This window comes from Amblyraja radiata, chromosome 12, assembly GCF_010909765.2.
Source record: "Amblyraja radiata isolate CabotCenter1 chromosome 12, sAmbRad1.1.pri, whole genome shotgun sequence".
NCBI lineage: Eukaryota > Metazoa > Chordata > Chondrichthyes > Rajiformes > Rajidae > Amblyraja > Amblyraja radiata.
In genome coordinates this window covers 50,923,989-50,936,630 of record NC_045967.1, presented here as the reverse complement: position 1 = coordinate 50,936,630, position 12,642 = coordinate 50,923,989, and the positions used below count along the sequence as shown (strand labels likewise).

At 45.2% G+C, this 12,642-nt stretch overlaps 1 protein-coding gene across 4 annotated transcripts in view; it reads left to right on the top strand.

Annotated features, from left to right (window-relative positions):
- Positions 1–9: 9 nt before the first annotated feature.
- gria3 (glutamate ionotropic receptor AMPA type subunit 3) overlaps positions 10–12,642 on the top strand; it is a 310,941-nt gene continuing 298,308 nt past the window's right edge. For all 4 annotated transcript variants that reach the window (XM_033030754.1, XM_033030753.1, XM_033030751.1 and 1 more), the window contains exons 1-2: positions 10–153; positions 452–610. In XM_033030754.1, coding sequence (XP_032886645.1) covers positions 63–153; positions 452–610 — 250 coding nt within the window. In that variant the 5' untranslated portion in view covers positions 10–62. The remainder of the gene's footprint in view (positions 154–451; positions 611–12,642) is intronic.

Genomic DNA, 12,642 nt, shown 5'->3' with positions numbered 1-12,642 from the left:
AAGGGGGAGAGAAATCGGGATTTACATCCATCCGCTCTAAAGGAACTGAAACCAGAGCGAAAATGGGACGAAAGGTTGTGCAGTCGTTCTTCCTTACACTCAACATGCTTCTCCGGGTGGCTTTAGGTGCCTTTCCCAGCAACGTTCAGATAGGTGAGTAACTCTTGCATGAAGCGCGGTGCTGAACTTCACTGGGGCATTGAGAGTGGCTTGAAATGCACATAAATAAATCAAGTCATTCCTAATTGATGCCGGGTTTAAAAGAGAAAAAAAGGGGGTTTTACTTTAGTCCTGGGGGGAAGTTAAACTGATTACTGTTCGCCTTGTTTTATTTGACATTGTGGGGCCACGCTGGAGGATATGTGTGTTGTGAAATGGGACGAGCGTTATGCGGCACAGGTCGGTTCATTCATTTCTCCCCTCTCTCTCCCTCTGTGAATTTTGTGTGCAGGAGGGTTGTTCGCAAGAAGTACAGATCAGGAAAATAGCGCCTTCCGATTCGGGATTTACCTCCACAACACCAACCCAAACATCTCCGAAGCCCCGTTCGCCCTCACCCCACATGTCGACAATCTCGAGTCGTCCAACAGTTTCTCGGTGACCAATGCCTGTGAGTACTCTCTTTGGATTAGAGCGCTGGAAATGGGAGGAGAGAGAAAAAAACACACACAGAATAGCTAGCTACCTCGAAAGTTAATGAAAGTCTTACCGTGACAGTAAAACAAAGTAATTGGGGAGGTGTAAAACCCTCCTTTCCAATGTAACTATCGATCTATCTCTACAAGCCTGGCTCCATGCACGAAGCGATTGATAGACCTCGATGCTCGCTATTGCTTATAGAGTTGTTACATTGTAATGTTGTATCTTGTTAAGATAATTCAGATCAGTGTTTTTTTTCCCCGCTGGCACTTGAACGTTTAATCTGGCATCCACAACGAGTATTGTACTTGATAAGGCGTTTATATTTGATGTATCAATGGGTAAATTGTGTGTGTGTGTGTGTGTGTTTGCGTGAGGTCTGATCTGTACCGAGCTGCTAGCTTTCCATTAAGACATTTGCCAATGAAAGATCACTTGGCTGGCCGTTTGCAGATTCACTCCAGCACCTTTTTTTTTCTCTTCCCTAACGGACTCTGCAGTAGTTGCAAGATCCTCGCTCATTAGTAAGCAGGTCTCGGAGCACTTTGGTTGCGTTATCGTTTGAAAATAGCCGCTGTGTGTGGAGCGGCGCGCACCTACCTATATCCCAAACCGCGCTGTGCGGGTGTGATGTGAATGCGCTAGAAATGCCAACTCCGGCTGATCATGTTCGCTCAGTGCAGTAGCCTCCTTGCATCCGACCGACACATCCAATGCCTTTTGCAGGCGTGCTGACCAAGCTTGTTTGTGGGAAAAGGAGGGAGGGGGGGGGGGAGGGGGGGGGAGAGAATTGGAGGAGGGATGTTCAGTGCGGCATCTCACATCTCGGTGTAAATGTACACACGTTGTATGTACCTCCCTGTCCCGTTCATTCGCAGAGGGCTGGTTGGTACACGAGGCGCTGCATTTTCTTCTTTTTAAAAATATATATATTTCTCACACCTCTCTCCCATAGATAGCCAACCTCGAGTGACCCCCCCCCCCCCCCTCCCCCACCCCCAACCCCACTCAAGATAGATACACAAAAACGCTGGAGTAACTCAGTGGGACAGGCAGCATCTCTGGAGAGAAAGACTGGGTCTTCAATCTAAAGGAGGGTCTCGACCCGAAACGCCACCCATTCCTTCTCTCCAGAGATGCTGCCCGACCCGCTGAGTTACTCCAGCATTCCGAGTCCATCTTCAGTGTAAACCAGCATCTGCAGTTCCTTCCTACACAATTGATAATTTCCCCTCTCTGTCTATTACATGCACCTAGTGTAACACGCGATAGATACAAGCCAAGGGTCTCTGATAATGAAACGTGACTCAATATCAGTGCGGACCTTCAAGGTATTTCCCCTCTTTAAAACGTTTTTTTTCTCTGTCCGCTTTCTTTTATTTTATTCCCCCATTTCATTCTCGTAACCCCCCCCCCCCCCCCCCCCCCCACTCCGCCCGAATTGTATTCCTTCCCAATGCGGGGAGGGTGGTTACATTCTCCAGAGACGCTGCCCGACCCGCTGAGTTTCTCCAGCTTTTTGTGTTTCCATCTTCGGAATAAAATGAATTGGTGCGTTTTTTTGGAGCCTCCAATACTCAGGGCCGATTTCACCGGAGAGACGCGAAGTGACCAGAGTGTAAATGCAGAGGGAACAGTGCACGCTGGCCAAGCAAGCTGACCGGCGGGGGATTTTTACCGACGAATCGGCTTCTTAAAGGCGACTGGTGCGGTTGGAAGTGCGGGCGAACTTCTACTGAAATCCTCAACGTGGAGATTGGCGTGTGAAGTGCGAATCGCCCTACTTAGATAAAACGCCTGAAACACCCTTTAGATAATCGCCATGGAAAGTTGCATTCCCAGAAGATAAAAAGGAAAGTAGCGCTGCCTTGCTGCTGTGTAGGAAGGAACTGCAGATGCTATTTTCCACAGAAGGTAGACACAAAATGCTGGAGCAACTCGGCGGGACAGGCAGCATCTCTGGAGATAAGGAATTGCTGCTGTTTCGTTCAAAGACAACTGGCTTTGAAAAAGGCAGTCGTTTCCTTCCGAATGAAAACAAAAATCTTCGCCCTGAGAGGGTTAATCTTACAACATGCGTTGCCTGATTTCTAACTTCTTCCAGTTTCTCTTTTCTCAATCCCGGATTTCCCAATTTTTTTTTTCCTTTATACGGGATTTTTCAGAACCCGACCCGCTCCACAATCCCGACAATAGCGTCTTGGAAGGAACTGCAGGTGCTGGTTTATACCGAAGATAGGACACAAAATGCTGGAGTAACTCAGCGGGACAGGCGGCATCTCTGGAGACAAGGAATGGGTGACCTTTCGGGCCGTGACCCTTCTGCATACGATAGTATGTATGCTTATCGATTTTGGGGTCAGTTCAAGCGGCGAGGAGCGCCCCACACCTGATGTAGAATGGAAACGCGGGAATTCTTTTTTAGAAATATTGGCTCAGAATTAAATATAACACAACCGGACATTCTCTCCGCTTCACCTCGGCTTCAGCGAGTCATGAACCAAGGCTACTACTGTACACCCACTGCTGACAGAGAGAACATTATAGCGCTACCTGGATGCAGGAGATACGTCTACAAGGAGATACGTCTACACCATCCACGATAAATGATCCCTTTTCTTTGGCATAACTTCCCAGGAAAATTTCAAGGACCATTGTACATTTCCTTGATCATCGTCTGCTTTGATCTTTTTTTCCTTTCACACTATTAATGCCCTTTGTACCCCTCCATATCTCTCCAACCCTTCCCCGGCCTAGTTCTCCGACCAGTCTGACTGTCCTCCTGATTCCATTTTATCTCTGCATGCTTCGTTGTCAGCTTCCTCTAGCTAACAATGGTCTATTCCACAGGTGCCTTGATCTCTGTCCCCTTTGATGTCTCGTTTTCACACCTTACCCTTCCATATCTCCGTGTCTCCCTCTCCCCCGACTCTCACTGACGAAGGGATCCACCGGAAAATTCACCCATGCTTTCAATCCAGAGATATCTCACGACATCATCTCTCGATATCTCTCATTTTCCTTTCCCCTGACTCTCAGTCTGAAGAAGGGTCTCGACCCATTCCTTCTCTCCAGAGATGTTCATAAGTTCTAGGAGCAGAATTGGGCTATTCGGCCTTCCACGTTCACACCGATATCCAACCATGGCTATCTATCTTTCCCTCTCAACTCCATATGCTCCTGCCTTCTCCCCATAACCCCAGACACACGTACCAATCAAGAATCTATCTATCTATCTCTGCCTTAAAAAGACGTTGCCTGACCCACTGAGTTACTCCAGCATTTTGTGTCTATCTTCACCACTCTTCACCAGATGGAATTCACCAATGGCAGTCTATGGAATAGGTATCTCATTTAGTTGCCCGGAGCAGCGTTATTCCAGACCGTGGAAGGGTTAAGACTCTCAAATCATATTCAATAATGGAACGATTTAGTAATTAGACAAGCGATGGGCGTCGGTTAGGAGTGTTTTTGGTTAATAATGTCACATACTTTTCAAAACGTTTTGATTTTGATTAGTACGGGTGTCAGGGGTCATGGGGAGAAGGCAGGAGGATGGGGTTAGGAAGGAGAGATAGATCAGCCACGATTGAATGGCGATGTGACTTGATGGGCCGAACGGCCTTATTCTGCTCCTATCACTTATGAATGTATGAAAATAGGAGATTAGAGACCCCAATGTGGATTGAAGGGCATTTTGCAGGTTGCATTTGTGAGGGTTGGTTGCTCTCTGTAAAGTGGACTTGAATCACCTTGAAAGATAAGCAACCAATGTGACCCAGAATACAGGCACAAAAAAAAATCCTTGTGTAACTAGTTCCCGCACACGATCAATGCCATTCCCTGTAAAGTCAGCGCGTTAAAATGTGTGAGGTTGGGGGAGGGGGGGGGGGGGGGGGGGGGGGGGGGGGGTTAGAAGAGATGAACATCTTCCCCGGTGAGTCCCACCAACAACTCTAACGTGGGCATCGTTCACCCCGGGAAGTGCAGCGGGTGGGTGTATCCGGAGCGCCCTCTCGTTTCTGCTCATCTCCCATTTAACTCATTATGTCAAACCCAGTTTCCCTAATCCGTGCCATCAACTCCCGCCCTGTGAACACCACCCCAACTGCCACAAATCCACCTCGCTCTCTTTATAGAAAGGAACTGCAGATGCTGGTTTAAACCGAAGATAGACACAAAAAGCTGGAATAACTCAGCGGGACAAGGCAGCGTCTCTTGAGAGAAGGAATCGGGTCGAGACCCTTCTTCAGACTGAGTCGCCCATTGCCTCGCTCCAGAGATGTTGCCTGTCCCGCTGAGTTACTCCAACATTTTGTGTCTATCTTCGCTCTATTTTATACAGGTGGGAAACAATTTACTGCAACAAAAATGTCCTGAAACAGATGTATGTTGGTGCATTTTTTAATGCAGGGCTAGAGACCTTCGAAATTCCTTGCACAGTGAGCAGTGTTTATGAAGATATCTAGATCACATATTATTAATCTACATCAACTGATTACTTTTTCCTAATTTTCGATTTTCACTTGAATCTGCATCAAAAACATGGTGCCCGTGATATCATTCAATGCCTAATCTAATATTTGAAATCCATCCACGCCACACACTGTATTAAGTAATTAATGGCGACTTGGCAGATTCGCACTTTAAGCATTAATTAGACCCATGCCTCATCTGCTTATAGTAATAAAGTATTCTAGCACGAAGCCTAAAGGATTTGGGTCCCAGTTCCAGATATTAACAGGAATAAAAGCACACGTTTGGCGATCACTCCAACGTTGTGCATTTAGTCGTTGCCTCGGTTGCTCATATGGAGTAGTGCAGGTCACGTTTTCAGAGTCGGTCCATTTCTCCTTGAGAGCGCAAACTGGCCCGAAACCCAGCTGATCAATTGTGTGTCAGGTGCGGGGACAGCATCAATGTACTGGGGCTGATGGGGGAGTGATTGCAACGTGTGCTGATCTGCACAATACGCGCTTTAGGAACGGCATTAACTGTGTGTAAAAAAAAAATGCCCGCAGACCTATTAACTCCCACTCGCTGGAAAGAAGCAACAATTGATGACAGTTTAGATGCTCCTCATTCTCGAAAAAAAACCCCCCACAACTCGTTCTGCTTAAACAGCATAGATTTTATTTATTTCAAAAATAAACTTTATGCAGAATTTAAAGTAAATGTACGAAATAAAAACGTTGTACATATTGTACATGTCTAAAGAAGGGGTTCGGCCTGAAACGTTGCCTATCTCCTTCGCTCCATAGATGCTGCTGCAGCCGGTAAGTTTCTCGAGCATTTTTTGTGTGTACCTAACGTTGTACATATGCTCTATAGCTTTGTACATTATATGTGCAAACAAAATATAACATTATATCCAATATTTACAAAATGTTATTTAAGTTCAAGTTACATTTATTGTCACATGCAACAATTAGTACAGTGAGATTTGAGTTGCCGTACAGCCATACGAATAAAAATAACACAACACACGATAGAATTTAACATGAGCATCCCCCACATAACATGAACATCAACGTTTCCCACTGTGAGGGAAGGCAGTAAAGTTCAGTCCACTTCCTCTAAGTTCGCCCATGGTCGGGGCCGTTGAGCCCTCCGCAGTCGCCGCTACGGCGGCCCGATGTTCAGGCCCTCTCTCCGGATGATGGAACTCCGGCGTCGGAAGAACAGTCTCAGCGGCTTGCGTGCAAGATTATATATACGTATAAAAATATACATGCTAAATAAAAACTTTGTCCATTCTCTGTACATTTCTACATTCTCTATACATTCAATAGTGTTATAGCTGGTAGTGTTTGTACCTATCTTTAAATAAAACACTCTTGCCACTCATGTAGCCCCATGGGTTGATATCCCTTCCCTTGTTTGAGGGGTTTCTTCCAGACTTTGGCCCTCAATGTCCAGCAACGGAAGGAGCCTAGTCTATAAAGAGCATTCATTGCTTTTGACTGTAATAATCTCATTTTAGTTTTATTTTAGTTTTGAGATATAGCGTAGAAACAGGCCCTTTGGCCCAATGAGTCCGCACCAACCAATGATCCCCATATACCTACACTATCCTATACACACTGGGGGCAATTTACAAGTGTTCCAAGCCAATTAACCAGCAAACCAGTACGTCTTTGGAGTGTGGGAGGAAACCAGTGATCCCAGAGAAAACCCACGCAGGTCATGGGGAGAATGTACGAACTCCTTACAGAGAAGCATCCGTAGTCAGGATCGAACCCGGGTCTCTGGGGCTGCGCCACCGTGCCGCTCATACATACTCTTTTAACATCCACTGCCTGATATTATTTCATTCGTACCTTTTGGTTTATTGTTACTAGAATCACAGTCATAGAGCAGGGAAACAGGCCCTTCAGCTTAACTTGCCCACACCGACCAACATGTCCCAGCTTCACCAATCCCACCTGCCTGCCTTTGGCCTATGTACCTCTAACATTGGTCCCATCCATGTACCTGTCCAAATGTTTCTTAAACGTTGCGATGGTACCAGCCTCAACTACCTCCTCTGGCAGCTCGTTCCATACACCTACCATCCATTGTATGAAGCAATTTTTTTAATGAAGGTTATGGAGAAGCTTTGTGATATCACCCCCTTTCTTTTGTGAATCCACAAGCCAGTGATGTTGATCTTTTCCACATTCTTTTGAATTTCTCCAGCAGATTTTCTGTACATAATCTCACTATAAATTCCGATGGTTTGTATGAAAGAGTACCAGGATTTAAACTTGGCTTTAAACCTTAGCATATTTGGATCATCATAATCACACTTTATTAGCCAAGTATGTTTAGCAACATACGAAGAATTTCATTTGCCATACAGTCATACCAATAAAAACATAGAAACATAGAAACAAAGAAATTAGGTGCAGGAGTAGGCCATTCGGCCCTTCGAGCCTGCACTGCCATTCAATATGATCATTGCTAATCATCCAACTCAATATCCTGTACCTGCCTTCTCTCCATACCCCCTGATCCCTTTAGCCACAAGGGCCACATCTAACTCCCTCTTAAATATAGCCAATGAACTGGCCTCAACTACCTTCTGTGGCAGAGATTTCCACAGATTCACTGTGTGAAAAATGTTTTTCTCATCTCGGTCCTAAAAGATTTCCCCCTTATCCTTAAACTGTGACCCCTTGTTCTGGACTTCCCCAACATCGGGAACAATCTCCCTGCATCTAGCCTGTCCAACCCCTTAAGAATTTTGTGAGTTTCTATAAGATCCCCCCTCAATCTTCTAAATTCTAGCGAGTACAAGCCGAGTCTATCCAGTCTTTCTTCATATGAAAGTCCTGACATCCCAGAAACCGAACACACAAAATATATTTTAACATAAACATCCACCACAGTGACTCCTCCGCATTCCTCACTGTGATGAAAAGCGAAAAAAATTGCAGGTTTGATATATCATTCTCATAGAAAAAAATAATGTTATGTCTTCTAATAATTGGATTAATTAGAGTAATAGAGTGATACAGCATGGAATCAGGCCCTTTGGCCCAACTTGCCCATGCCAACTAACATGTCCCATCTATACTAGTCCTAGCTGCCTGTCTTTGGTCCATATCCCTCTAAACTTGTCCCATTCATGTATCTACCCAAATGTTTTTTAAGCCTTGTGATAGTACCTGCCTCAACTACCTCCTCTGGCAGCTCGTTCCATATACCTGCCCCCCCCCCCCCCCCCCCTCCCCTCCTTTGTGTAAAAAGAAAGTTGCCCCTCAGGTTCCGATTATATCTTTCCCCCCTCGCCTTAAATTAGACATTAACAAATGTGTAGGCCGGTGTTGCCCTATCGCAAGTGTGCAGAGCTGATGTTGCGTGGATAGGGGAGAACCAGTGGATGTGTTGTATCTGGACTTCCAGAAGGCTTTCGACAAGGTCCCACATAAGAGATTAGTATACAAACTTAAAGCACACGGCATTGGGGGTTCAGTATTGATGTGGATAGAGAACTGGCTGGCAAACAGGAAGCAAAGAGTACGAGTAAACGGGTCCTTTTCACAATGGCAGGCAGTAACTAGTGGGGTACCGCAAGGCTCAGTGCTGGGACCCCAGCTATTTACAATATATATTAATGATTTGGATGAGGGAATTGAAGGCAATATCTCCAAGTTTGCGGATGACACTAAGCTGGGGGGCAGTGTTAGCTGTGAGGAGGATGCTAGGAGACTGCAAGGTGACTTGGATAGGCTGGGTGAGTGGGCAAATGTTTGGCAGATGCAGTATAATGTGGATAAATGTGAGGTTATCCATTTTGGTGGCAAAAACAGGAAAGCAGACTATTATCTAAATGGTGGCTGACTAGGAAAAGGGGAGATGCAGCGAGACCTGGGTGTCATGGTACACCAGTCATTGAAAGTAGGCATGCAGGTGCAGCAGGCAGTGAAGAAAGCGAATGGTATGTTAGCTTTCATAGCAAAAGGATTTGAGTATAGGAGCAGGGAGGTTCTACTGCAGTTGTACAGGGTCTTGGTGAGACCACACCTGGAGTATTGCGTACAGTTTTGGTCTCCAAATCTGAGGAAGGACATTATTGCCATAGAGGGAGTGCAGAGAAGGTTCACCAGACTGATTCCTGGGATGTCAGGACTGTCTTATGAAGAAAGACTGGATAGACTTGGTTTATACTCTCTAGAATTTAGGAGATTGAGAGGGGATCTTATAGAAACTTATAAAATTCTTAAGGGGTTGGACAGGCTAGATGCAGGAAGATTGCTCCCGATGTTGGGGAAGTCCAGGACAAGGGGTCACAGCTTAAGGATAAGGGGGAAATCCTTTAAAACCGAGATGAGAAGAACTTTTTTCACACAGAGAGTGGAGAATCTCTGGAACTCTCTGCCACAGAGGATAGTCGAGGCCAGTTCATTGGCTATATTTAAGAGGGAGTTAGATGTGGCCCTTGTGGCTAAGGGGATCAGAGGGTATGGAGAGAAGGCAGGTACGGGATACTGAATTGGATGATCAGCCATGATCATATTGAATGGCGGTGCAGGCTCGAAGGGCCGAATGGCCTACTCCTGCACCTAATTTCTATGTTTCTATGTTTCTATATTATTATCCCCATCATTATTCTAGGCTGATTTTCATGAATGCTTCCTCTCCCCTCACCTCTGTTTTTTGATAAATACAATAGAATCTTAAAATGATCATTAAAAGTTGAAGAAGTTATTTGTGGGTTGCCAAGGTTTAATTATTAATTAAAGGTAAACGCTGAATAATTGCAATGCCCACACATATATTGTCAGGGGTTATGAGGGGAAGGCAGGAGAATGGGGTTAAGGGGGAAAGATAGATCAGCCATGATTGAATGGGGGAATAGACTTAATGGGCCAAATGGCCTAATTCTGCTCCTATCACATGAATTTATATTGATCATGCAAATATCAGTGTTAGTTATTTGGTCCCAACAGCTCAGTAAATAAATAACAACTGAATTTAGTTTAGTTGAGAGATGCAGCTGGGAAACAGGCCCTTCAGCCCACCGAGTCCTCACTAACCAGCGATCCCCGCACTCTAACACTATCCTACACACACTAGGGATAATTTACATTTATACCAACCCAATTAACCCACAAAAATGTACGTCTTTGGAGTGTGGGAGGAAACCGAAGATCTTGGAGAAAACCCAGGCAGGTCACGGGGAGAACGTACAAGCTCCGTACAGACAACTACCTGTAGTCAGGATCGAACCCGGGTCTCTGGCGCTGTAAGGCAGCAGCTCTACCGCTGCGCCACCGTGCCGCCCAAGAAACATTTTGAGCGCCAATAGACTCCAACTCTAATGTAATTAAAACAACAAAGCATGAATCACTCAGTTAATTGCGTCAATCGTTATATTATCTGGATGAGAAAATCATGCGGAAATGTGTAAAGAGAAATAAAAAACCATCAGTGAAGTGAATTTATGTGCCAAAGCTAAAAATATGCATAGGCTTGACAACTCATATTTGTGGAGGTTACTTTAGTATGGATCATATAAGTGACAGAGTGAACTCCAACAGGGATTGTTAGCACTTATGCAATTTAGCTGATGGATTTAACCTCCAAAGTAGCAATTATACTTTTTGAGTCATTCTATTAACAATGTCTGTGTGCATGAATTAATGCTTTTCATATAATTGCATGTCCAACAAGTGTAAGGAATAATTACTGGCCAGCAGTTTCTGCTGGAGTTCACTGTCCTCACTCATTGTACTTTTCACTCTGAATAGAAACATAGAAACATAGAAACATAGAAATTAGGTGCAGGAGTAGGCCATTCGGCCCTTCGAGCCTGCACCGCCATTCAATATGATCATGGCTGATCATCCAACTCAGTATCCCGTACCTGCCTTCTCTCCATACCCTCTGATCCCCTTAGCCACAAGGGCCACATCTAACTCCCTCTTAAATATAGCCAATGAACTGGCCTCGACTACCCTCTGTGGCAGGGAGTTCCAGAGATTCACCACTCTCTGTGTGAAAAAAGTACTTCTCATCTCGGTTTTAAAAGATTTCCCCCTTATCCTTAAGCTGTGACCCCTTGTCCTGGACTTCCCCAACATCGGGAGCAATCTTCCTGCATCTAGCCTGTCCAACCCCTTAAGAATTTTGTAAGTTTCTATAAGATCCCCTCTCAATCTCCTAAATTCTAGAGAGTATAAACCAAGTCTATCCAGTCTTTCTTCATAAGACAGTCCTGACATCCCAGGAATCAGTCTGGTGAACCTTCTCTGCACTCCCTCTATGGCAATAATGTCCTTCCTCAGATTTGGAGACCAAAACTGTACGCAATACTCCAGGTGTGGTCTCACTAAGACCCTGTACAACTGCAGTAGAACCTCCCTGCTCCTATACTCAAATCCTTTTGCTATGAAAGCTAACATACCATTCGCCTTCTTTACTGCCTGCTGCACCTGCATGCCCACTTTCAATGACTGGTGTACCATGACACCCAGGTCTCGCTGCATCTCCCCTTTTCCTAGTCGGCCACCATTTAGATAATAGTCTGCTTTCCTGTTTTTGCCACCAAAATGGATAACCTCACATTTATCCACATTATACTGCATCTGCCAAACATTTGCCACTTCACCCAGCCTATCCAAGTCACCTTGCAGTCTCCTAGCATCCTCCTCACAGCTAACACTGCCCCCCAGCTTAGTGTCATCCGCAAACTTGGAGATATTGCCTTCAATTCCCTCATCCAGATCATTAATATATATTGTAAATAGCTGGGGTCCCAGCACTGAGCCTTGCGGTACCCCACTAGTCACTGCCTGCCATTGTGAAAAGGACCCGTTTACTCCTACTCTTTGCTTCCTGTTTGCCAGCCAGTTCTCTATCCACATCAATACTGAACCCCCAATGCCGTGTGCTTTAGGTTTGTAAACTAATCTCTTATGTGGGACCTTGTCGAAAGCCTTCTGGAAGTCCAGATACACCACATCCACTGGTTCTCCCCTATCCACGCTACTAGTTACATCCTCGAAAAATTCTATAAGATTCGTCAGACATGATTTACCTTTTGTAAATCCATGCTGACTTTGTCCAATGATTTCACCACTTTCCAAATGTGCTGCTATCCCATCTTTAATAACTGACTCTAGCAGTTTCCCCACTACCGATGTTAGACTAACTGGTCTGTAATTCCCCGTTTTCTCTCTCCCTCCCTTCTTAAAAAGAGGGGTTACGTTTGCTACCCGCCAATCCTCAGGAACTACTCCAGAATCTAAAGAGTTTTGAAAGATTATTACTAGTGCATCCACTATTTCTGGAGCTACTTCCTTAAGTACTCTGGGATGCAGCCTATCTGGCCCTGGGGATTTATCGGCCTTTAATCCATTTAATTTACCCAACACCACTTCCCGGCTAACCTGGATTTCACTCAATTCCTCCAACTCCTTTGACCCGCGGTCCCCTGCTATTTCCGGCAGAATGGACTATTGTTCCAGAGTCATGCAGCGTGCAAACAGGCGCTTCGGCCCAACTTGCCCACACCAA